This window comes from Andrographis paniculata, unplaced genomic scaffold (assembly GCF_009805555.1).
Source record: "Andrographis paniculata isolate CXL003 unplaced genomic scaffold, ASM980555v1 Contig9END, whole genome shotgun sequence".
Classification (NCBI taxonomy): domain Eukaryota; kingdom Viridiplantae; phylum Streptophyta; class Magnoliopsida; order Lamiales; family Acanthaceae; genus Andrographis; species Andrographis paniculata.
In genome coordinates, this window is record NW_026137639.1 from 282,447 (window position 1) to 307,133 (window position 24,687).

Genomic DNA, 24,687 nt, shown 5'->3' on the forward strand with positions numbered 1-24,687 from the left:
AGATAAAATTTACTATTGTGAACAATTTCAAATTACAAAATGAATAAATTAATCATGGATAAAGATAGTAATTTTTAATCAAAAAGTAGATATTTATGGCAGATTATATGTGATGAGATAATAAATGAAAGATAAGTTAAAGTGAGTGGAGATGAAATGATGAAATGAGTATAGTGCATGTGATGGTTGTGTATAAATATAATACCATAAATTTAAATTTAAGGCACGTGAATTTATTCTTAATTATTTATGTCGACGAATTGAACTGTGGGCCTTTTTCATGTGGTACATGCATGAATCAACAATCGTCATCAATTAAATTAAATTAAATTAAAATAGTATTCAATTGTGTTTAATTAAAATAATAGTAATAATGTAACAAGTTACGTGAAAGAGATAACGACGAGGAGGCTAATTATATAAAGTGGTTCACAAGTGTTCGCATAAAGCAACACCTTCATTTTCCTTATTACCTTGACCGGGTACGAAATAAAATAATAATAATAATAATAATAGATTTTTTTTACTAAAAATGAAAACTGAAAAAAGTTTGGATTAAAAAATAAAATAAAATAAAATTATAGATGAGTAGTAATTACTTAGTCGAACTCCATATAATATGTAATTATTGGATCCTAAAATTCGGAGGTTCCAAAATAGTTCGTCGATTCGTCGATGTGAGTTCCGAAAGTATTCCAAAGAATCTGTCCGTCGTCGGATTAGAGGCGGCTCCTACAATGGAGCTTGCACGGCATCGATCTTAAATAAGGCTTCGAGTCTAAACGATCGATTTCGATGGATTTAAACTAACATCTATGAAAACTCGGGTAAATCTACTGAAAAGCGGATAAAAATATGCTAGAAATATAAAGACAAGTAATTCAAATTAAAATACATAAATGAAAACTAAAAAACTACGAAAAGGAAATAGAGAAATATGCGAGTTTATCTTCTTGTGCGCGTGTGTGTGATGTGTTTTTTCCTAGTTTTAATCTTAAAATAGAATAATCGCCTCTTTCCACTAAAGGGGCCGTTCTAATTATTTCTCCGCCACTCTCAACAGTCTGGTAACCTCCCGCTACACCTCAATTGTCTGGTAATTTCATTCTACTACTTCTAACTGCCTGGTAACCTCCTTCCATCAGTTCTTTGGTAACATCCTTCCATCAGCCCCTAACTACCCGGTAACCTCCTTTCATCAGCTCATAACCCTTTTAATATTGTATGATATAAATGTAATGACATTTGTGTAATATATTGTAAATTATAAGGGTATTTGTAATGTTAGGTAGAGAGTACAATTACTAAAAAAAATAATAATAATTAGTTATAGGACATACCAAAATGGAAAATAGATAAATTATTAAGGAACGAATAAAATAATATTTACTAATTTGATCCGGTCCGAACCGGACCGGTCGGTCTGGTTGAGTTCAAATTCCTTATAAGAGGTGGCCTCATAATTAATTTTCTTAATTTAAAACACACTCGTGGTCTTATCTGTTTCTCTTTCTCTATATATTTTAATTATAATTATAATTATAATTATAATTATAAAAGATTGAGGATTTCGAAGATCTAAGGTGATTAGCTGACCCGATGGATATCACTAATTATATATTGTTATAATATATGTAAATGCAAATATTGTAAGGGAGTACAATGTATTGGGGCTCTTTATTGTTTTTAGTGGTTTCATGATATCATTATATATATATATTGTTAATATTATCATTATATTACAACAATAGATTTAGTGATCATTACATCTTTAGTTGGTTGTTATTTTATTTATTTATTCCTAAGAGTTTATATATATATAATATAAGCATATGACCAACCACCAATACTATCAACTCAATTCAAACTTCAATTGACTTTCTATTTTCTTGATGATTCTTGAATTTCAACCTAAATGAAGTGACTCGAATTCAGTTATATTATTATTATTATCCATAAAAAATATGCCTAAAATTTTTTGGACAGTGCTCCAAGCCAGTGAGCCGAGCCATGTTCGAGCCCATGTTAAATTAGACCGTTCTTGATCATGACATATTTATTAAAATTAATAATTCAAATTTAATTATTTATATGTATAGTAACTAATAGAATAATAACAATAATTAAAATATAATTTGATAGTAAAATTTTTATTCTATCTACATTTGATTGTGGGTTTAGCTTTTCATGCCTGATTTGAAAACGGACCGGACCAACATGAAAATATCCTGATCTAAGTTGTTATTCTATTTCTTCTTTTTCTTCTTCCATTTTTTTTTTTTGTTTTACGCTGACTATGAGACAATCAATTCATTAATTAGAGATAGTCCCTTGTTACCACCACTATATATATATATATATATATATATATTTTTTTTTTTTTCAGTTTTGGTTGAGTTTTGAAATTTGAATTTTTAATTAAAATAATATCTGATAGGCTTGTTTATGTTAGAAATATCTATATTTAGGGGATATGAAATTTAAAATTTATTTAATTCACCACTAGTTAGGCGGCTAATGAAGATTAACTCCCCTTTACCTAGTTGTCACAAACCATCTCAAAATATCTATCCTAAGAACCACAACTTACTGATCTTAAAAGAAATAAAAAATAAAAAAATCTTACAGCATAATCTAATAATAAAAAAAAATAAGTATATTTTTCTAAAATAAATAAGCCAATAAATGAAGAGTGTGAAGCTTAGAAGAATGATGAAAAGAGCCTCCTTTGTAGAAGCTAAGAATGATCAATATTCCGGTGTTTGTTTGCCATTTTTGACAATTACGTATAATTGACAGATGGAATTATTATTATTAGCCCACTTTGTATGTCCTGTTTGACTCTCACCACTCTCCAGATAACTATTTCAATTTTCAACATCTACATGCCTTAGATTTTTTTAAAAATATACTTCCTCGGTATGACAATAAAAATAAATAAATAAATTTGAATGAAAAAAAGATATTACTCATTATTTTATCCTTATTTTTCCTGGTCAACCTAGAAGATTATTACTCCCCTAGTAAATTTTGTCCTTTTCTGGCAAAGAGAAATGATCAATAATACATAGAGCATCACATTACAGTTATGCTATAACTCACTTCATTAATCAAATAGGGTTGGTTTCTCTTTGCTAAGTGTTTTACTAATTTTCTATTATTTATTTTAATATTTTTCACTATATATATATATATTTTATTTCCAGAATATCATATAAAATGATTATTTAAATAAAAAAATACAAAATTAAAATAATGAAAGAAAATCAAACCAAACACACCCTTTCGTAATTTAATTATTGTTTTGTGCCATGCTTATTAGATTAAATTTATTCAATATTTTTGTTTTATTCCAGCTTTGTGAGTGACACAATCTAGTAAAACAGTAAATCTCACGTGCTTAATTGGACTATTGTACTATTAATTAATTACTTAATTTAAAATCGTTGCGGCTCCATTTCCTGGAAACGCCCGGCCGCCATCCTTGTGGGGATGACTTTTGCAAGCTCCCGGGACCTTAAATCCTGAACCGCTTACTGATTTGTAAATACTTATGCGGAGCTTTACGCCCTGGACCTTGTGGAAACTGCGTCTTCATCCTTCCGCACGCCTTCGTACCTCCATTCGCTTACAATGTCGATTTTAATTTTTATCAGACTATAAAAAGTGCCACTTTTATTTTATTTTTCTTATTCTAATCATCACTCCACCATTCCCCAATTTTTTAATCCCTAATTCATTCATATATATACATGTAAACTCACTGCCCAATCCAAACCACTTCTTCATCTCAAAATCCAGTTCAGACGCATATACATACACAATACATACAGACATGGTGAGGACTCCATGCTGTGAGAAAATGGGGCTGAAGAAAGGTCCCTGGACCTCCGAAGAAGACAACATTCTCGTCAATTACATCGCCCGCAACGGCCACGGCAATTGGCGGGCACTTCCCAAACGCGCCGGTACGTACGTACGGACGCCGGAATCCGTTCTCTCCATCGATTTTTGTTTGTTTTGAATTAATCTGATATTTTTAAATATTCTAAACAAACAGGCCTGATGAGGTGCGGCAAGAGCTGCCGTCTCCGGTGGATGAACTACCTCCGGCCGGACATCAAGCGAGGCAATTTCACCTCTAACGAGGAGGAAACCATCCTCAGATTACACGCAGAGCTCGGAAACAAGTGTGTATAACAATTTATTATATTTATTTTAATTTCGTATTCTTCGTCTCCGGCGATATGATCTGACCGTTTCTTATTGCAGATGGTCGGTAATCGCTGCCCGGCTGCCTGGCCGGACCGACAACGAGATAAAGAACGTGTGGCACACGCACCTGAAGAAGAGGCTCAGGCTCAACAGCGGAGCATCCAGACCCGTGCCCGAACCCGGATTCGGGACCCAAATGCCCTGCCCGGGTCAGCTCAATTCGCCGGCGCCATCATCCAGCGGCGACGACGCCTCCTCTGGTTCCACCGCCGCCGGCGCCGCCAGCTCCGACGACTTCGAGGAGACGACGAGGCTTCTGAGCGATTGGTGGGAGGACATTCCGGGGAGCGAGTGGAGTGGTTTCTCCGGCGAATCGGAGGTTGAGTACGGGAATTGGTTGGATTCGGAGATGGGAGGGAACGGGTTTTGGGAAGATCTGTTTGCCAATAATAATAATAATAATAATTATTATTATTATAATAATAGTTGTAACGGTTTAGAGGAGGAGTTCATTGACTTTGAATTACCACAAATTTGGTAATTAAATTAATCAATTAATTTTCCTCTGATTTTTGTGTGAGGTTTTTTGGGACAAATCTGAGTTGTAATTTTGATGATCTTTTTTTTTTAAAAAACATTTTTAGATAATTTTAACAAATAATTTAAATATACAATCTTTATTTAAGAATGATGTTTAATTTGATGCTCAAGCTACCACATCTTAAATACTTCAATAAAATGGTATTAATGCTATCATACTACATTCCAAAATATAAATAAATAAAGGGTTTTGATAATGTATTAAGGATTTTTTAGTTACAATTTAAAGTATTTTAGGGGAATAGTTGGCAATATAAAACGACGTGAAAATAACACATTTAAGCATGTGAGGTACATATATATATATATATATATTTAACGTATGCATGCTATATGTACTGATATATTTTTGAATAAATAATGCTAAAATTTTTCGGCTGTAAGTTATTTAATCAATAATAAAAATAGAAACAGATGTTGAACTATGTGGTATTTTGATACATTATTTACGTTTCAGCTACGTTTCCATTTTATAAAGACAAAATTTTTAATTAATAAATAGTTAAAAATATATTTGTAAAATAATTATTATATAATAAAAATAATTATAAATCAATATTAAAATAATTAATTAATTTTAAAAAATAAAATAAAATATAAATTAACAAATTTAAAATTAAATTAGAATACATATATTTTTTAATAGAAACAAAAATGTAGGCATACTAAGGAAGAAAGAGGAATATACTAAATAAAAATAAACATTGAATGTAATATTTATAATTTAGTTAATACTAGATTTTAAGAATGACGCTTAGGATGTGTTGGTTTGTAATAGAATTTTAATAGATTGCGTCTGTAAAATTTAAATTTTTAGTAATTATATGGGTTGCAATAATTAAATTTTAATAGAATATGAGAAAACTAATGTGATATAGATAAAATAAAAGTTATATTTAAAAAATAAAAAATATTAATATATTATAATTAAAATAATTATAAATAAATATTGTAGGTTGGGTGTTTAACGGTAAATTTACAGTAAAACCCCAGATTTTTTTTGATTAGATTCGTATCTAAATCTATAGTAGATTAATGGGCCTCAAAAGGTCAATGGGCGTTTTATGAAGCTTTTGATAAGCCCATCGCAATACGGTGTCGTACTGAGCTATTTTCCACAACCGCGTATCCGTGTGTTATTTATATCCCTAATCCGCAGGTTCTCAACCCCCTGTCGAAAAAGTTCGTGCTCGTTCTCGCTTGGCTTGTTTTGATTTTCGGCTGCTTCAACTATGGCGACAGCTTCAGGTGCTGTTTATTGTTTTCAATTGTAATTCGTTATTGTCGAAATTTATATGCGGATTTTCTTGATTTCGCTGCTTCGATCCAACTCGCTAGGGTTATGGGGTGTTCATGCCGGATTTAGAAAATTTATTGTCTAATTGATATCGATAAAGATATGGTAACTTTGATTGTTCTAGGGTATTGTGAAACCTTAACTCGATCGCGTTCATCTCCTTTTCAATTTTATAATTAGGAGCCGACTTATGAATGATAGCCCTTCTTTCATTTTCTTTTATATAGTCCTTTATGTGAACCATTTATGTAATTTTTCCTGTCTTGCCTGGTGTTGTAGTTGTAGTATACTTATTGGATTTGGAATTTTCGATGATTTCCATCGCTGTTGTTTGTATAGGTTTCTGTTGTTCTATACATTGTACGCGTTCTTGACTTATTTTTTTTTTTCGTTCAATTATTCTGAGTGCACTTTAAAATATACCTACTATTTTATTCATTAAGAATGCCTTCTTATATGTTGATTCTGGGCGTCCCAGTGGCTTTTAAATCCCGGGAGGACCACAGGAAACAGCTCGAATTGGAAGAGGCCCGCAAGGCTGGACTTGCTCCAGCTGAAGTGGATGAGGATGGAAAGGAAATCAATCCTCATATTCCCCAGTATATGTCATCGGCCCCCTGGTATTTGAATGCAGAGAGACCGGTATGCTATAATTTTATATTTGGTTTCTTTTCTTCTGCAAATCCATTCAACACTTTTTGTGTTGCATATCTTTATGAAGTTCTTATTTATTTATTTCTCTTGGTGCATTTTAGAGTTTGAAACATCAAAGGAAGTGGAAGTCAGATCCAAATTATACTAAGTCGTGGTATGATAGAGGTGCAAAGACTTTCCAAGCTGAAAAATACAGGAAGGGGGCTTGCGAGAAGTATGTGAAATCCCAACCTTTGATTTTTATGTTTGTTTTATGTATATGCTTGCAACTTTTTGACCTATCTGAACAAGTGTTAATGTCTTCCCTACTATTGTGTGCAATCCATCTCCTATCTATTTGTAGTTTAAAAATTATCACAGTTTAGTACATGAGATTTTTATTTTTTTTAAAATGGTAAATGAGATATGCAGTAGTAGCATAATTTGTGAGGAGTAATATAAAATGGTTTTGGTTTTGTTATCTTGAATACAAGTTGAAGTTGATGATTATAGCTTTGACTGTTTTCTTGTGCTTGCTGCAGTTGTGGGGCTATGACGCATGACAAGAAGTCCTGTGTAGATAGGCCACGCAAAATTGGAGCGAAGTGGACTGGAAAACATATTGCTCCGGATGAGAAGATTGAGACATTTGAGCTTGACTATGATGGAAAGCGAGACCGTTGGAATGGATATGATGCTGCATCTTATGCCCATGTTATCCAGCGGTATGAAGCTAGGGACGAAGCAAGAAGCAAGTATTTGAAGGAGCAACAACTTAAGAAGCTGGAGGAGAAAAATAATAACCAGAATGAAGATGGAGTCAGCGATGATGAAGATAATGACGAGGACTCCTTGAAGATTGATGAAGCCAAAGTTGATGAGAGCAACCAAATGGACTTTGCAAAGGTTGAAAAGCGTGTCCGTACTACAGGTGGTGGCAGCACTGGAACTGTCAGGTAAATGTTGTCTACTTTTTTCAATCCTACGGTTTATATAATTCTGATTGCACAAGTGAAATATTCAGTCAACAAAAGACTTTTGGTTATACTGAGTTGTAGAAGTTTGATTCTGTAGTCATTTATCTCTGTTAGGGACTTTTGTGATGAGGGTTGATATCTGAATTCTTCTAAGCGGCTTGCTTACCACTCTGTGGGGAATGTAGTAATGCATACTTAACAATTCTTCTATTATTGAACAGGAATTTACGTATTCGAGAGGATACTGCTAAATATCTTCTCAATCTTGATGTTAATTCTGCTCACTATGACCCAAAAACACGCTCTATGCGTGAGGATCCTCTTCCAGATATGGATCCGAATGAGAAGTTTTACGCAGTAAGTATCATGTATATACCAATGGAGATATTGTTTTGATAATGTTGTATACTTATGTGTTTGACATAACATGCTGATAATCGATGTTAAAATTTTAGGGAGATAACCAGAACAGAGTGAGTGGTCAAGCATTGGAGTTTAAGCAGCTCAATATACATGCTTGGGAAGCATTTGACAAGGGTCAAGATGTTCATATGCAAGCAGCTCCTTCACAAGCTGAATTACTTTACAAGAACTTCAAGGTTAATAAGGAGAAGTTGAAATCTCAAACGAAAGACAAAATCATGGAAAAGTATGGCAATGCTGCAACTGAAGAAATGCTTCCACGAGAGCTGTTACTAGGACAAAGTGAGAAAGAAGTTGAATATGATCGAGCTGGCAGAATCATAAAAGGCCAGGTATGGAATGCCTGTTTTAATCTTATTTGCTTGAGAGGGCTATGTTCTTTTGCCTGTCTTGGTAGATCTTGTATGGCTGAAAATGACCTGTTGTGTGCTTGATATTCCAGGAGACATCTCTTCCGAAAAGCAAATATGAAGAGGATGTTTATGTTAACAACCATACTAGTGTGTGGGGTTCTTGGTGGAGAGACCATCAGTGGGGCTACAAATGTTGCCAGCAGACAGTAAGAAACAGCTACTGTACTGGCGCTGCTGGTATTGAGGCTGCTGAAGCTGCAGCTGATCTTATGAAAGCTAATATTGCTCGGAAAGAGGCTGCTGAAGGTAACATATTGTTGCTCTAATTGTTCATTAATTTTGATGTGTTCTGGTACTATGCTCTTGCCTCTTATGAGATCAGTTGTTTTTTCTGCTGTATTAGTGTAATTTTTGCAACTGAATATATATGTTTTGAATTCAGATGCACCTGAGCCAGCTGAGAGTAAAAACCTTGCGACATGGGGTTCTGAAGTACCTGATGATTTAGTATTGGACCAGAAAAAACTGGCTGATTCGCTCAAGAAGGTGATTTTTTTGCTTGATTTTGTCTATTTTGTAAAATAATAATCAATAAACAATAATCATCAATGCAAAGTTTGTTTAAGTTGTATCTAAGTGAATGGGTAAAATGTGCATACCATATGTATATATAGTCATAGTAAACTGTGTGAAACAAAAGGAGAGTTAAAACGTTTTTTTTTTTTTTTTTTTTCATAGGAGGATGAACGAAAAAGAGAAGAAAGAGATGAACGGAAGCGCAAGTATAATGTTAAGTGGAACGATGAGGTATCTTTCTTTATCCAAGTTTGATACTTTTTTTCTCGAATAATGATTTTAGAATTAGGTTATTTTGACCCACCCCTTACCCTTTATGGCTTGGCTTGGCTTGCAGGTTACTGCTGAGGACATGGAGGCATACCGGATGAAGAGGGTCCACCATGATGACCCAATGAAGGACTTCCTGCACTGATATATATGTTCCAGTACTTGTGTTGGCATGGAACAAAATTAGTTGAGAAAAGGTTGTGTTAGAGTGAGTGAAGTGGATTCTTTGTATCGCTTTGTGTTGGTGAAATCATATGTGGGAGCAATATCATAGTAAGTCAGCATCTGAAATCATTTCTGTACAAATAACATTAATAGACACGTGGATGGTAAAAGTCTGCATCAATGCTTGATTATTGTTTGCTTGAATAGGAATGCCCTCCCCTCCCTGTTGCTTCAACAGTGCAATGCAATGCAATTAAGCAGCAGGGATGAGTTGACATGATCACAAGAAAGCAGCAAGCTTGTCTGTCTCACCCAATTCCCACCATTACAATTTACAATCAAATCCAAAAACACAAAAGGAAATCTTTCGTGTGTGTCGGTCCGTCTAACCGCAGTTGTCGTTGGCTTGTCGAAACTTGTGGGCCTGAAAGGCGGCGGCTTCTGCGGAGACGAGGGACTGTATGAGCAGCGTCTTCACTTCCCATGGCGCGTACGGATACCCTCTCCTCATGTACGAGTTTATCAGCGCCGCCGTCGATTGCTTCACCAGCCGCCCGAACGCCCCCTCCTCCTCCTCTTCCATCGACGCCGCCTCCGCCAGCGTCAACTCCTTCCGATACCGCTCCGTTGCCTGCCACCCGAACACCTTCCACACCGTCGATCTCTCCGGCACCATCTTCGGCCACGCTTCCCTCCTGCTGCTCCAGTACCTGCGCGCATCCATAAATAAATGATAAAATCTATTAAAGAAAGAAAGAAAGAAAAGGAGCTAGGTTTACTGCGGAGTGCATCTTCCTCGCGTTCTCGTGTAGAGAAATCCAGGCCTCGAAAAATGCCGGCCTTCTGCCATTACTCCCGTACCGACCTGGAGAATCACCAACACAAGAAGAACCAGGAGCTTGCTCTCCCTCGAGGCCATTGATAGCTTCAGCTTCACTTCACTCGTCCACCCCAAATGACCCAGAGACACACACACATATACAGTATCTATCTATAGTCTATCTGTATTGCCTAATCGGGATAAGGAATGGATGTTATGGTCGTGTTGGGGGTGTGGCCCGAGCAGAGAGAATACTACTCAGATTTTGTCTTGTTTCCAACACGACTGCAGTGCAGTACTGGTACTGCTGTGTATTTTCGTCTCCTCGTGGCTCGGCCATTCACCATTTCTTTATTATAAGTATATGTTTGTCCTTTTGTCTTCCTTTTGCTTTTTCTTGGAACTGTAGCTTTCACTCCACATCTCTTCTTTTTTTAATTAATCTTTGTTCTTACACTTGCTTAAAGAACTCCTCCAGCCACGTTTGGTGCAACTATTGCCCCTTGGAGCTTTATCACTGTCTAAGAATCATTACATTACTGGTTTGAACATCAAGATCCAAAAAAGAAAAACCACAGATCTCTCATTCATTAATTTAATTAACTGTCACGTCACTCAGAATGCACATGACACAAAGTTCAAAAATTTCTGCCACCTACATAGCCGTAGCCGTTAACCCTCTCGTGGGCTGCTTTTTGTGTGATCATTTATTTTTGGGCTTCAGCCCGGCCCAATTTCGAGGGCAATACCAGGGCCAGTCCACTGTAGTAGCAACAAGTCTGTGTCAAGAATTGCCGGCGTATCTTCGAACAACGTACTATACCGCCTCGCCTTCGTTGAAGACTACACTCCGCCGTCGAAGCATGTCGGGTTCGGTACACTGCATCTCGAGGAGCTTTTCAGGTAATATAACTCTGTTCTGTTCATTTCTGATTTAGATGTATCCATGTCTGCATTTGGGTGGGTGGGTGATTTTGCTTTATGCATTTTGGTGCAACAAAGCGCCTGGGGATTTTGGCTGATAATCTAACTACGCTGGCGTTTTTGAGAATTCATTTTTGGTTGTTGGACGGTGGGACGAATAGCGTCGGCGGTGGAGGCGGCTATGGTGTTTCTGACCATGCCCGCAACCTGTTTGATGAAATGCCTGTGTATTCTTTTTTGTTCCTACTTGATAAAAGAAGATCATAGGCTGCGCTTTCTTACCATATGAATAGCTAATTGAAGGATAGTGGTTAAATTGGGCATATGCGATCGATTTTTGATCAAAATCCCCGAAGGATTGCTGATTAGATATGTGTGCTTTAAATTAAGCATTCCCTAATTTGAAACTGATTAGGTTTTTCACATTTCACTGATTTCTTAGCAGGATGTGAGACACCCTTCTCAGGAGCTTCTGGAAAAGCTGCAGGCTCGTCAATCCAGTCTTCCCTCAGTGATTGCACACTCATTTCCAATGTGAAGTTTTCGTCTCTGAAATATGTTTCCGGCCGGAAACTAATCGTCTGCAATGCAAATTCCGGAAGTTACAGGAGGAACCCTGATTTCTCGAGGCAAAACAGGCAGGGATTTAGAAGCAGGAACACCAGGTTTAATGAAAGGAGGGATGATTTCAATGAGTTTGAAGAATCTGAAGTTCTGATATCGAAAAATGGACCTTCACTTGCTGTGTCTGGTAACCAGAAGTCTCAGGGGACGATGGCGCCGGGGAATAAGGAGAGGGAGATCGTTGAGCTTTTCCGGAAGGTGCAGACTCAACTTCGTGAAAGAGCAGCGACGAAAGAAGAAAAGGAAGTTGAGAATTCAGAGGAAAAAAGCCATGAAAATGGGACTGTCGATTCGCTTCTCAGGCTTCTGAGGAGGCACTCGGTTCAGAAGGGGAAGATTAACCAGAGCAACAATGCAGGGCACAACGATTTCGTCCTGGATCATCATGAAACAAATGGCTCAACTGCTGAACAGGGCAGCACCGGCAGTGTTGATTTGAATGCACAAGAAAACATGGAATCACGGCTTAGCCGTCCAAAGTCGAGTTTTCGCAAAAGATCTCCAGTGCCAGAAACCAAATTCCAGCCTGCTTATTTTGACAACTCTGTTGATTCTGCAATACAGGGCAATGGCATTCATGAAGTCAAGATGGAATCCGATGATGAGGAGGAACAATCCTTGATTTCAAATGATGCAACTTCTGAAAATGCATTTGATGAGATCTCTGAAGATGAAAATGCCGGCAGTGATGGAGCTGCGGACGAGGCCGGCAACTTAAGTGGATTGAAGCTGACAGAACTTAGAGCTCTTGCCAAGTCCAGCGGCATTAAAGGATTTTCGAAGTTGAAGAAGCAAGAGCTCATTGAAATTCTGAGTTCGAGTTCGAGCTTGAATTGATGATGAAAAGCTTCATGGAAATTTAGCAGAGGTATGAATTACATGCTCCGAATCCTCAAGAATCCATGGAAGAAACTCATTCATAGTTTGTTTATTTGAGTTCTTTGCTTGTTAGGGTATATACACTGCATTTTTATTAATTATGGCTTTTCAGTGACATTAACATTATCTTAATTGTTTTCCAGATGGGATCATAGATCTTTCTTTATATATATATATATATATATATATATATTTTAATTAACATTTGGAGATCAAATTGGGCAATGTTTATTAATTGCACTCATTCCTAGGAAAATTGCAATTTGATATACTGTCCAGACATTGTTTGGATATGCACACACGAATTGTACGAGATTTCAAAGAATTGCCTCAAATTAAGCTAGTAGTGTGTGCTTTTGTACTATGGTTGTCACTCCCCATTAATTTACCTATACAGGTAATTTCAAACACGTCCTTTTATTCAGAAATTAAAAAAAAAAAAAAAACACCAAAGTCCAGCCAAGTGCATTGGTGGCTGTATGTGTTTATATATAAAATATATGTATGTATGTATGTATGTATTACATCCGTACATACCTTTTAAAAGCTGCAACTGTTTTCTAGTCTTTCTCCGCGTTGTTCTACAGTGCTTCTGAAATTAATCAATACTATAATATACTACTACAATGGTGTAGTAGTAGTACAAGTGTAATGTATGTACAGGTATATATGTATATGTATGTATGTATATATATAGGTAATAAATCTGGAAAATGGGCACATATCCATGTGTGGCTGTCTGGACATTCTTGGAGGGTGCAGCTTGGCTTGTGTGTTGGTGTGTTCCTCTTTATATTTCCACAATTTCACCATCCAATCCATAAATCCCTAAAACAGTAGCAGTAACTCAACAAAACCAACCATCTGACGTTGATCTTATAATATAATTGTGTTGGGGGCCCGGCCCCTTCAATCAAATTCACCCACCCACCACCACATTATTATTAGTGTATTATATTGTTGGTGTACAGTGGTACTTCCACACCTCCATCTCCATTCCATATTACATTCTTCCTTGCTGCCTTTGGTTTGCTTCTCAATCTGTCATAAGTAATATAGAGAGAGATAGAGAGATATATATAGAGAGAGAGAGAGAGAAGCACCATTTTGACCTGCACTGTACTGTGCATGCTCCAGACATTCATCTTCTCCTCTTCACAAAACATCCTTCTGTCCCATCCACTGTGTGTGTGTGTGTGGGTTTAATCCCTGACATGTCAAACTGCAAACCCTGATTTTTCCATTCCCCTTACAGCTACCCATCCCTCGTTCATACTCATAGCTTGTTAATTGGTCGTTGATCTTTCGAGTTCTTGGATCTCATCTTCGATTTGATTTCAAAACCCTAATTTCCTTTTTCTTATTCTAATTGTTGCAATCCCACAAAATTTTATAAAGAAACCCTAGCTAGCTTGTGTAATTGCTCCTGCTGCTGCATTTTTTTTTAATTTATTTTATGTAAGGGAGGTAATTGATTACTAGCGACGAAGAGGGTTTTGATTTTTGAAAATTAAAATGGAATTCTCGCCAAACGAGTCCCGGGTGGACGGCGCCGGCTCATCGTCGGGGACGCCGAGCCGGTACGAGAGCCAGAAGTGGCGCGACTGGAACACGTTCTGCCAGTATCTGAGGAACCACCGGCCGCCGCTGGCGCTGAGCCGGTGCAGCGGTGCGCACGTGCTGGAGTTCCTCCGGTACCAGGACCAGTTCGGGAAGACTAAAGTCCACAGCTCCATGTGCCCCTTCTACGGGCACCCCAACCCCCCCGCCGCCTGCCCCTGCCCGCTCCGCCAGGCCTGGGGTAGCCTCGACGCCCTCGTCGGCCGCCTCCGCGCCGCCTACGAAGAGAACGGAGGCAAGCCCGACACCAATCCCTTCGCCGCTCGAGCCGTCCGCCTTTACCTCAGGGAAGTTCGCGACACGCAGTCCAAGGCCAGAGGGATTAGCTACGAGAAGAAGAAGAGGAAACGCCCCGCGCCGCCGCCATCGCCGCCTCATCTTCTGCCGGCCGATTAATTAGATCGATCGATCGATCATGCACGCCGGCCGGCCATCATATTCCAGCTGAGTAAAATCTGTCTGCTCAATCGAGTAATTGATTAATTAAATTATGAATTTTAGGGATTTAGGGTTTGCTGATTATATTTATATCGAATCCCTGCAACTTTTTTTTTTTTTTTTTTTTTTTTTTTCTGAGGAGTTCAATTTAGGTTAAGATATTCTGCAATTTAAAGTAATTCGAGACAGTAGTTTTGAAGATCGGAGCAGTGATTTTACGCACGTAATTTTAGTTCTGAAAATTGAATGAGCTTTGTTGTCGATCTTGAAGATTTTCCTGCATTTCATTCATCATCATCATCATCACGATCGTGGTCATGGCGTTGATTGTTGACAGCCATTGGAAGTGGGGTTTGTATTTCTTGTTGCACGAACTGGATTGATTCTGCAAATCTCTCTTGCTGACTTTTTGTCCACCGTTTTTTGTTCTTACAGCTTTCAAGATTCTGAAAATTTGTCTGATCACGAAATTAACCAAACATGATGGTAACCTAATTAATTTTCTAAATTAGGGTTCCTAATCAGTTGGATATATATATAACACGTAGCATTTTTACCAATATATATTTTTCTCAAATATCTTAATCTAACATTATCAAACATAAGAATAATTTTTATTATTTTTCCACAATTCTATATTATTTACTATCATTTTTTTTTTTTTTGGCAATTACATTCTCGCACCCTTAATTATTTGCTAACAAATGCTTTCTCGTCTCTAAATAAACTTGCAAAGTAAAATATTCAGAATCTAAACTAAAATAGTACTTACTTGTATATATATATATATATATATATATATACACATTTATAAAGTGTTTATTTTAGAAAAATAAATTTAAGTGATGATATATATGAAACTCTTTTCCTCTTTTTTTGAAAATATATATATATATATATATAAATAAAGATACTCAATCAAACAGTAGAAGAGTGTGTGCTATATTGTTTAATTTGCAATTAAATTTTCCCTAAATGTGATTTATTTTAGCGAATAATAATAGTAATAATAAAAAATGCACAGTAGATCATTGAATATTGTGACCGCAGAAAAATTGAAAACACAATTAAAAACAATTTTAAAAGAGTCCAATGGTTCTTCCAAACTACAAGGGATATAATTGCAAAACAGTTCAAATATCTATTTGCCGACACCATATATATATATATATATATATATATATATATATATTTGGAAATGATTTTCAACCCAAATTAAGACTTTGTATTTTGAGAGACATTTTGGGAGGTTTTTGTAATTTTGAAATTTTGAAAAAAAAATAAAAAATGAGTATTTGATATGATATTATGTGAGAAAAAAATGTATTTAATGTAATTTTATTAAAAAAATAAATAGTGTCAAATGAATAAAAATGTGTAATGTAAACAAACTTGAATAAAATTTTATTTCATACCTCGAATTCTACTATCTTTTTTTTGGTTAGGAAAGGATTACAAACTCGAATCAAATGTTTAATATTTCAATTAGATTAATAAATTATCTTTAACTCTAATTTATAATTATTGTATTGTATATAATTATTTTTACTAATATATACAATTTTAATTATTTATTGATCATGTTATTTTTAAAATTCCTTATCTATTGCACAGAACACCATACTTGGGAGGAAAACTTTGTACACTGTTATCTTTTAATTTCACATTAAATATGTATTATTATTTTTTTTATAATCTAAATTTATGTTTAACTTATATTTTTCTTTGTCATTTATACATATATATATATATTTTACAGAGGGAATATTAAAAATCTATATCTATATAAACATTAATTATTATTATTCTTTATTATTTTAAATTAAAAATAATAATATTTATTGAGGAGAGAATAATTTAAACAGTGAACAGCTTCCAACCAGTAACTGCCTCTACTGTTCACTTGAATTTATTGAATTATCTGAAGAAATTCCTACAAATCTGATCTGTTCATTCATATTCAATTAATGAACAAAATAATTGGTGCAATATCTCATCAAAGATTTTCACCAATTAATTCAACATCTATTATTTAATATTTACTGGCCCCCATAAGAATATTGAAATACTTAAATATAATTCCATGTACAATTGTTATACAAATATATTTATGTGTCTTGTTTTTTTAGTCATCTGAATAATCAATTGGTACAACTAATTAAATTAAATAGTACTAGTATAATATAAAGTGGAAATACATTGAATTTGAATGAATTTTTGTGCACACAAATACGTGCAATAATGTGACAAAATTATCTACTTGCCCTGTTCAAATTAATGTGTATATATATATATATACATTTAATATTTATTTTTATTTAATATGTTTACTACTATTTACAAATCTATTCCAAACATTATAATAATACTAATATACTACTACTAATAATAATGATAATAATAGTACTTCTTCCGTCTCATAAATATAGTTTTAATTATGTTGGATATAAGATTTAAAGAATATTAATATTATATAGGTAGTTGATAAAAAAAAAAGGATAAAAAACTTTTTTGTCCCGTGAGTGTATTAGTGTAAAAAAATAGTGACAATTGTGTAATAAAAATGAAAAAGTAGGGGTAGTTTTATGGTGATATGATTATTTATGAAAATAAGACTATTGTTTTGAGACGGACAAAAATGATAAACAAGACTATTGTATTGGAACGGTGGAATATTATTTAGTAAAAAGATTAATAATTATATGTTAGTTAATATATTGTATTTTTTTATATTAATATAAACTATATAAAGTTAATATGTACTGTATACACTATTTGTAATCCTTATTATTCCATAATTATTGAATGTTGCTTTTTTTTTTTAAGAATACACTTGCTGCATCCTATTATTTGTTTTTTCTGTTTATTTATTTATTAGTATTTCTATTGTGAAATGCTGTAAATTTGCAATTTTTATTTTTTTATTTTTTTATTCTTATCGATAGGTAATGAATTAGTTATATAGGGTTTGCTTGGGTTTGTTTGGTTTGTAGTTTGAAAATATTTTGAAATAAAATGTTTATTTAAATAATTTTTTGATATGATATTTTATAAGATAAAATGATATATTTTTACTTATAGAGTGAATAATTTGAATTTGAATTTGAACTACCAATTACTCATTCTGTCTCAATATATACTCATTTTTAATTTGAAACATCACAAAATGTTTCTTTGGTTATAGTTTGATATTCATTTTAAATAGGATGTTGATTTGAAATTTTGTTTAAATAATATTTTGATATGATATTTTAAGATATGAAATAATATATTTTTATTAAAAATTGTGGAAGATAAGTAATGTTATTTTGATTTAAAATGTTAAAAAGAACGAATTTAAATATTTACAGTTTTTGTCTATTTATGCTCAATATTTTTTCCTTATATATATAAATAAATTTTAATAATTTACTTGTAATAAAAAGTTAGAACAAAATAATAAAATAAATTATTCTTACCACATAATAATAATAATAATAATAATAATAATAATAATAATAATAATAATAATTTATAATCTACACTATACTATTACCAAATTGGTGATCATGACCGGGCCGATATTTTTCGGATAGCTGACTGCGGGTTTCCCTATTATAAACAAGAAAAATAAAAAATTAATTAGTCAATATTAATTAAACAATTACAATTGTATTATATATATATATATATATATTATGCATGAAATCATGAAATGATCGATCCACTCCAAAAATAATGCTAGGTTGAGTTGTGAATTTGATTATATATAATACTCTCTCATTCCAACTACAAAGTATACATATTTTTATTTTGGGACGTTCAATTACAAAGTAACCATTTCATTAAATATCCCATTTTTTTTTTCATTAAATACCATTACTTTACATCGCATCTTTACTTTTATACCAAAAAGCAAAGACAAAAATATCATTACACTACTTTTACCTACCCACTATAATTAAAATACTATTATTTCTTAAACTCCGAGCCAAAAGTAAATGTATACTTTATCCATGGACGGAGGGAGTATATTTTAAATATTTTTTTATTGGATATAAATATACAACAAAACAGTCATATTTTGTTGATCAAACCGTTTTGGGCTAAAAAATTGGGCCGTTGTAGTTCGGTAATGAAAACTCAAGAATTGGCCCAATATATAAAAAAATTACTTACCCCAAGGTGTTTATATAACTTATAGGAGATATTATGAAATAATATTACTTTAATATAAAAACTAAGCAGATAAAAAAATTAAATAGATATATTTTATAAAATTTATTAAACCTTAATAAAAAAGTGATATAAATAAATAAATAAATAAAAAAGAAATTGTGAGTGAATTGAATATATATATATTTTTTTTTATAAATAGGTTATGTATAAATTTAGTGTATAAAAAAAACTAAAATTCTAATTTTACAACCCAAAGAAAATGACCAAAATCTCCAATAAAAAAACCTCCAAACTAACAATACAAACAAATTCCTGTATGTAATAAACACACTGATCTAACTCTAAATTATATATATGTCTGCCCTAAAAATCGAAATAATATATACCCACATTCTTTCTATACATTCAAATTCAATATATATATATATATATATATATGTGTGTAATAATAATACCTAGCTACAAATTCAACAATATATCCACACATACACTAGTACCTGAACAATCAATCAATACCTGTCCTAACGAATAATCTACGTACAAATATACGTATAAATACACATATGTACGTATATACATAAATACATACTTTTGGCATCAAACGAAGAGTGAAGCTGACGTGGCATCATCGTGATCGAGTTTCATGTTGTCATAATTGAACGATGCATCGAACAAGAATCCATACTCATCGACATCCTCGTTGTACTTTGTTGTCTCATCGTCCAAAAATTTAATGCCCCGATGCCGACAACAACTCCCATTGTTTCCGGCGTCTTCTTCGGGTAAGTATTCTCCGGACAAGGCCAGTGCAATGCTACTAGGGTTTTGTACCTCGACCTCGCGGTAATTGTTGTGCATTGATTCATGAGGCATGTTCGAATAGAATTCGCATCCTGCCATTGGATCGTACGCGTCGAATTTGTCGTTGCTTTCGCTTCTCGACTTGTGGAACACTCTACATAGCACCCAATCTTCCTGTTGAACATATGCTCGTACGATTAATTTTGGTCATGTAAGTAACAGTTAATCGTAATTTTTCATAATTAAGACTCGTGTAGAGTTTAAATTGTAGGAACAAAAGTACTAATTTTATGTTGTCTATGTCTTTTAAATTTATACTTATCTTTCTTTTATGACTATTGTACTAAAAAATAGTTTTATTTATATTTTTTTTAGTAAAAATTCATACTTCATCTGCTCTAAAAAAAAAAAAAAAATCTATTTTATTCTTGTTTGTTATAAAAAAAAATAGGCCTGTTTTTTTTTTTTAATAAAAAGTATACAATATATTATAATTTTTTTTATTATAAAAAGAAATAAATATTACATTAAAACTCTCAATTAAAGTAAATAAGTTTATTTCTTGATAGCGAAATATATACCCATATTAAAAGTTATGCCCAAAAGTATGAATACAAATTTGAATGAGAAAGTATATCCAAAAATATATCTTTGAAATAATAATAATAATAATAATAATAAGTCTTCTGTAAAATTTTGGACCTACTATAATTCTAAATTTGGACTAATTATATTTGGGGTCCTTTATGTTTGTAAAATGTGACATAGGGAAATTGCAAACTTAGGCTCAAATTTATGATTCTTTAGTACTTTACATTTTTTGTTTTTGTTTGTCTCCCACTTTTGAATTCGCGATAAATTATATCTTTGTTTTGTTTTATAGGATACAAAATATGATTTTTTGTAAGGTATAAAACTAAAATACGATTGATAAATTATAATTTTGATATAAGAGTTAAATGAAATATCTAAATAAAGCTACATTTGCAAATTTCTTCATGCGTCACTATAGTCCCTTAGCTAAAAATTAAAAATAGAAAATTGTAGCATAACTATTATTCATACTATTTGAAAATTATTATAGTTGGTGTTTTTTTTGATGAGTTTGAAAAAAAATTTAGTTTTAGTTTGATATTAAAATAATATATGATGAGATGTTTTGTAAAAAAAAAATATATATTTTTTTCGAAAAATACAGAATTCAAATAGTAGAAACTTTGAGTTTGGAGTTCAAAAAACCTAACCCTAAAATTTACCTTAGGAGGCGAGTGAGGATTTTCGAGTCGAAATTCATGCATTATCCAGCAAGTTTTGATCCCATTGGGAGCTCTATTCTTGTAGAAGACAAGGGTCTTGCGCATCCCGACGACGGCACGTGTGATGGGATCCATGACGGCACGGTCTTTTCCGGTGGCCTTCCAATAACCGGAGGTGGTGGCGCGGTTGGTCCGGTACCCCGTCGCATATTTCCGGTCACGGAAACTGAAGAAGTACCACTCACTTGAATTCAGCTTTGCTACATCTATATATCATTACAACAAAATTCAATAACATTTCAATTACTTAAGGACAACATTATTTTTATATATATGGACAATTTAATTATTTTGATTTTTGATGATACTAATTTAATTAAAGAAAACATTGTAGAATCGGAATAAGTTAAATTTTTTTATTGGGCGATTTTTACTTTTTAATTTGGACAATTACACATATGTACTAATGTAATTAAAAGTAAACATCATGTTGTATTATTTAAATTGGAGAAAAAATTTCCAAAATTGCTGTCTCATCAAGAGGGAAAATAACATGAATAAATATTACAAAATAACCTGTCAAAATCATATATATTATTATTTTAATATTCGTCTTTTGTAAAAGATATTATAGAAATAATACAAAAAAGCTTGCTTGACAAGCAACACTCTATCTGCTGATATGATCAGTTGTGTCACCAACAAACCACCACATTCAATTCATAAATAGATTAAATCTAATTAATTTAATTTCTTATTCTTGTCTAAAATAATAAGTAATACTAGTAATTCGAAAAAGTTATTTTTGCATCTTCTTTTCAGATATAAAGGTATAGAAAGGGTCTATTCATCACCTTTATGCTAATTATATATAATAAATTCACGTAATCTAATGTTATCCAAGATTACAAGTATCTTATTATTATTATTTTTTTCCTATCATATTACACAATTTTTATATTGTAAAAAAATACAACTCCCTCCGTCGTTCAAATCTATTCTCACTTTTTTTTTTTTTTTTTGTCATCCAAATTTATTTCCGTTTCCGTTTTAGTAGAAAAATACCACTTTTTTTACCAAAAAAAAAAAAAAGTAAAAATTTCTATTCTTATCTATTTTTCTTAAAATTCGTATCCGATCAAATGAGCATATAATTGGATGACGGAGGGAGTAAAATATATCAAAAAAAAAAAAATACATCAAAGTATATTACATACAGAAATACAATATGTCCTTGAGGACTTCAAAGTCCTCAAATATAATATACTATATATATAGAAAAGAAGAATTGCTTTTCGAACACACTCAATTAAAGACATGGGTGTGAATAAGTGTGTTTTCTTAATGAATTATATATATATATATATATATAGAGAGAGAGAGAGAGAGAGAGAGAGAGAGAGAGAGTTGGAACTGAAGGTACCAGGAAGCTGCCATGGCTCACAAGTATGGAGATCAATGTCGACCAAAGTTCCTCTGAGAACATCTTCACGAGCAATCTTCTTGTAGAGATAATGGCAAACCAGTTCTTCATCGCTGGGATAGAATCTGAATCCTGGGGGCAGTGCCACCCCTATCTCCTTCAACCCCATTCCAGAGAGAGACAGAGACACAGATCTAGAGAGAGGATGGGACATATATATATATATGTATATGTATATGCTTGATCTCAACAACAACTGGAGGCTGGAGCTTATATATAAATATGCTTTTTCTGTGTACAAGTTACAAGTTAGTTATAATGCAGATCATAAATATATATATATATATATAGGTTTATAGATACACACAGAGACAAACTCCAATATACATATAATATATGTATCGTACGTGGCAGCTTATCCATGGAAGACCATACTTACAAGAAATCTTCTTCTGGTTGTTGGATGATGTCACAATTAATTAATCATTCTTATTTATTACTCCCTCATCCCCAAACACCGTGCAACATTTGTGTTTGACACGAGAACTTAGGTGGAGAGTATTAAGTATGATAATTTGAGATAAGTTAGATATTAAGTAATGTGATTGGAAGATAAATGATTATTTGTTTTTTTTTTATTTAAGTAATGTAATGGGAGAAAATAAAGTGTATATTAGTATATGTATAAAAATATTATTAATTATTTCTAAATTTAGAAATGTTGCGGTGAGTTTCGAATAAACAAAAAAATAAAATATTGCAAGGTGTTCGGGACGGAGGGAGTATTTAATTAGCTAGTTATCCCCCTTTAATTCCGCAAGCACCCATCCATCCCGTTATATATATATATATATTTTATTTTTTTTAACACAAGATCGATTTTATTTAGTTAAATATAATAATAATAATAGTTTTAATAATTATGATCTATTAGATCAAATTATATCACAATCAAATATGTAATAATTGGTTCGAACAAGCTAGACTAATAAATTATTATATATTTGGCTAACACAGACACACAGTCCAATCCCAAAGCTTTTTTGGACTATCCCTAAACTTGTCTGTATAGAATCTTAAAACACACATGTTGTAACTGCTCCCGGACCTCGACGCCCTGCTTCCGCTGCCTTAATTCTAAGGTGGGACAAATATATTCCATTAATTATGCTTGATGTCATCGTCATATTATATACTTAAATATTTGCACGTATTTTTAAAAATATTAATATTATATTATATTTTATTAGTATGTGTGATATAAAGTAAAAGTAATGACATTGTGTAATATATTATAAGTTGTAAAAATATTTATAATGTTAAGTAAATAGTACACTTACTAAAAAAAAATAGATACTTTGTTATGATACAGACTAAAATAGAAAAATAAATACTTTGTTATTGAACGGATGAAGTGTATATATATATATATATGTAGTTTTTATTAATTTAGATAGATCATGCTTGTAAATAGTTTGGTAATTTGTTTGTCGTTATTTTAATGATCATATATGAAATGTGATATTCACTCATATTTATATTTATTTATTTATTTTATGTGAGCACCAATTAATGGAAACACAATGAATATGGGTTGAATATGTTTTAAAAGTACTTAGAGATTTTGAATTGATTTGAAAATAGTAAATAAATAAATAAAATTATTATTAATAAATAATGTAGAAATACAAGTAATTTATATAATGGCATACTATTTGTTACAAGAAAAGAAGCAGCTTGTTTTGCAAAATTATTCCAATTTAATATATCATATCATTAATAATTATTATATTAGATGGATTGAGGTGTGTGTGTGTGTGTGTGTGTTGTGCATGTTGAGACACGTATGATGCAAAATTTTGGGACAATTAGGCAAATTAATTATGGATTTTAATTATATTTTAAATTTATAATTGATAATTTTCTTAACTTTTGTTAAATTATTTACTTATCTTAATTTTAATCTATACTTATTTTTATTATACCATAATTATTTTTATTAATTATTTACTAATTATATTACCTAATTATTTTCTAAAATATTTGATATTTTAGTTTAACTTATAAACTGAATACAAATAGATATTAAATGTTATAATTTGAAGTAAAAATATTTTGGTGAGATAATAGTTTAATTCAAAATTTTAATTGGCGTGATTAAATTTATTTAGATTAAGTTTGAGTAGAGGGTTCAAGAAAATCTTATTTGAGGATTTCGTAATAAAAATATAGAAA

The 24,687-nt window shown here is 32.5% G+C and overlaps 6 protein-coding genes across 7 annotated transcripts; 4 read left to right on the forward strand and 2 right to left on the reverse strand.

Moving 5' to 3' along the window:
• The first annotated feature begins 3,690 nt into the window (after positions 1–3,690).
• On the forward strand, positions 3,691–4,818 carry LOC127244278 (transcription factor MYB4-like). The gene is made up of 3 exons (XM_051264740.1): positions 3,691–3,968; positions 4,061–4,190; positions 4,273–4,818. The coding sequence occupies exons 1-3, from the start codon at positions 3,836–3,838 to the stop codon at positions 4,754–4,756; spliced, it is 747 nt and encodes a 248-aa protein (XP_051120697.1). The 5' UTR covers positions 3,691–3,835; the 3' UTR covers positions 4,757–4,818.
• A 1,132-nt stretch (positions 4,819–5,950) lies between these two features.
• Positions 5,951–9,713, forward strand: LOC127244274 (pre-mRNA-splicing factor SLU7). Its single transcript, XM_051264736.1, has 10 exons — positions 5,951–6,063; positions 6,591–6,754; positions 6,868–6,980; positions 7,288–7,701; positions 7,944–8,079; positions 8,178–8,477; positions 8,588–8,804; positions 8,941–9,044; positions 9,237–9,305; positions 9,412–9,713. The coding sequence occupies exons 1-10, from the start codon at positions 6,048–6,050 to the stop codon at positions 9,487–9,489; spliced, it is 1,611 nt and encodes a 536-aa protein (XP_051120693.1). The 5' UTR covers positions 5,951–6,047; the 3' UTR covers positions 9,490–9,713.
• On the reverse strand, positions 9,672–10,645 carry LOC127244279 (uncharacterized). Its single transcript, XM_051264741.1, has 2 exons — positions 10,289–10,645; positions 9,672–10,219 (listed from the first exon to the last, which is right to left on the reverse strand). Exons 1-2 carry the CDS (start codon positions 10,426–10,428, stop codon positions 9,895–9,897), a joined length of 465 nt encoding a protein of 154 aa, XP_051120698.1. The 5' UTR covers positions 10,429–10,645; the 3' UTR covers positions 9,672–9,894.
• A 295-nt stretch (positions 10,646–10,940) lies between these two features.
• On the forward strand, positions 10,941–12,950 carry LOC127244277 (rho-N domain-containing protein 1, chloroplastic-like). Of its 2 annotated transcripts, none has more exons than XM_051264738.1 (2): positions 10,941–11,232; positions 11,696–12,950. In XM_051264738.1, the coding sequence occupies exons 1-2, from the start codon at positions 10,950–10,952 to the stop codon at positions 12,712–12,714; spliced, it is 1,302 nt and encodes a 433-aa protein (XP_051120695.1). In that variant the 5' UTR covers positions 10,941–10,949; the 3' UTR covers positions 12,715–12,950. The 2 variants fall into 2 exon arrangements, with proteins under 2 accessions (XP_051120695.1, XP_051120696.1); XM_051264739.1 differs by having other exon boundaries at positions 11,699–12,950.
• Positions 12,951–13,578: 628 nt separating this feature from the next.
• Positions 13,579–15,206, forward strand: LOC127244051 (protein LIGHT-DEPENDENT SHORT HYPOCOTYLS 4-like). Its single transcript, XM_051264346.1, has one exon. It carries the CDS (start codon positions 14,272–14,274, stop codon positions 14,770–14,772), a length of 501 nt encoding a protein of 166 aa, XP_051120303.1. The 5' UTR covers positions 13,579–14,271; the 3' UTR covers positions 14,773–15,206.
• A 4,126-nt stretch (positions 15,207–19,332) lies between these two features.
• On the reverse strand, positions 19,333–22,688 carry LOC127244050 (protein CUP-SHAPED COTYLEDON 3-like). Its single transcript, XM_051264345.1, has 3 exons — positions 22,453–22,688; positions 21,030–21,295; positions 19,333–19,947 (listed from the first exon to the last, which is right to left on the reverse strand). Exons 1-3 carry the CDS (start codon positions 22,664–22,666, stop codon positions 19,570–19,572), a joined length of 858 nt encoding a protein of 285 aa, XP_051120302.1. The 5' UTR covers positions 22,667–22,688; the 3' UTR covers positions 19,333–19,569.
• Between the last annotated feature and the right edge of the window lie 1,999 nt (positions 22,689–24,687).

Excerpts from the sequence above, each read along its gene's own strand:
- LOC127244278 (XM_051264740.1), top strand. The coding sequence starts at position 3,836 with ATGGTGAGGACTCCATGCTGTGAGAAAATGGGGCTGAAGAAAGGTCCC. Across the intron at positions 3,969-4,060 it reads GGCACTTCCCAAACGCGCCG|GCCTGATGAGGTGCGGCAAG; the intron begins GTACGTACGTAC and ends CTAAACAAACAG. Across the intron at positions 4,191-4,272 it reads CACGCAGAGCTCGGAAACAA|ATGGTCGGTAATCGCTGCCC; the intron begins GTGTGTATAACA and ends TTCTTATTGCAG.
- LOC127244274 (XM_051264736.1), top strand. Across the intron at positions 7,702-7,943 it reads GGCAGCACTGGAACTGTCAG|GAATTTACGTATTCGAGAGG; the intron begins GTAAATGTTGTC and ends ATTATTGAACAG. Across the intron at positions 9,306-9,411 it reads ATGTTAAGTGGAACGATGAG|GTTACTGCTGAGGACATGGA; the intron begins GTATCTTTCTTT and ends CTTGGCTTGCAG.
- LOC127244279 (XM_051264741.1), bottom strand. The coding sequence starts at position 10,428 with ATGGCCTCGAGGGAGAGCAAGCTCCTGGTTCTTCTTGTGTTGGTGATT. Across the intron at positions 10,220-10,288 it reads CGAGGAAGATGCACTCCGCA|GTACTGGAGCAGCAGGAGGG; the intron begins GTAAACCTAGCT and ends GGATGCGCGCAG.
- LOC127244277 (XM_051264738.1), top strand. The coding sequence starts at position 10,950 with ATGCACATGACACAAAGTTCAAAAATTTCTGCCACCTACATAGCCGTA. Across the intron at positions 11,233-11,695 it reads CATCTCGAGGAGCTTTTCAG|CAGGATGTGAGACACCCTTC; the intron begins GTAATATAACTC and ends CTGATTTCTTAG.
- LOC127244051 (XM_051264346.1), top strand. The coding sequence starts at position 14,272 with ATGGAATTCTCGCCAAACGAGTCCCGGGTGGACGGCGCCGGCTCATCG.
- LOC127244050 (XM_051264345.1), bottom strand. The coding sequence starts at position 22,666 with ATGTCCCATCCTCTCTCTAGATCTGTGTCTCTGTCTCTCTCTGGAATG. Across the intron at positions 21,296-22,452 it reads TGAGCCATGGCAGCTTCCTG|ATGTAGCAAAGCTGAATTCA; the intron begins GTACCTTCAGTT and ends AATGATATATAG. Across the intron at positions 19,948-21,029 it reads ATCCTCACTCGCCTCCTAAG|GAAGATTGGGTGCTATGTAG; the intron begins GTAAATTTTAGG and ends TATGTTCAACAG.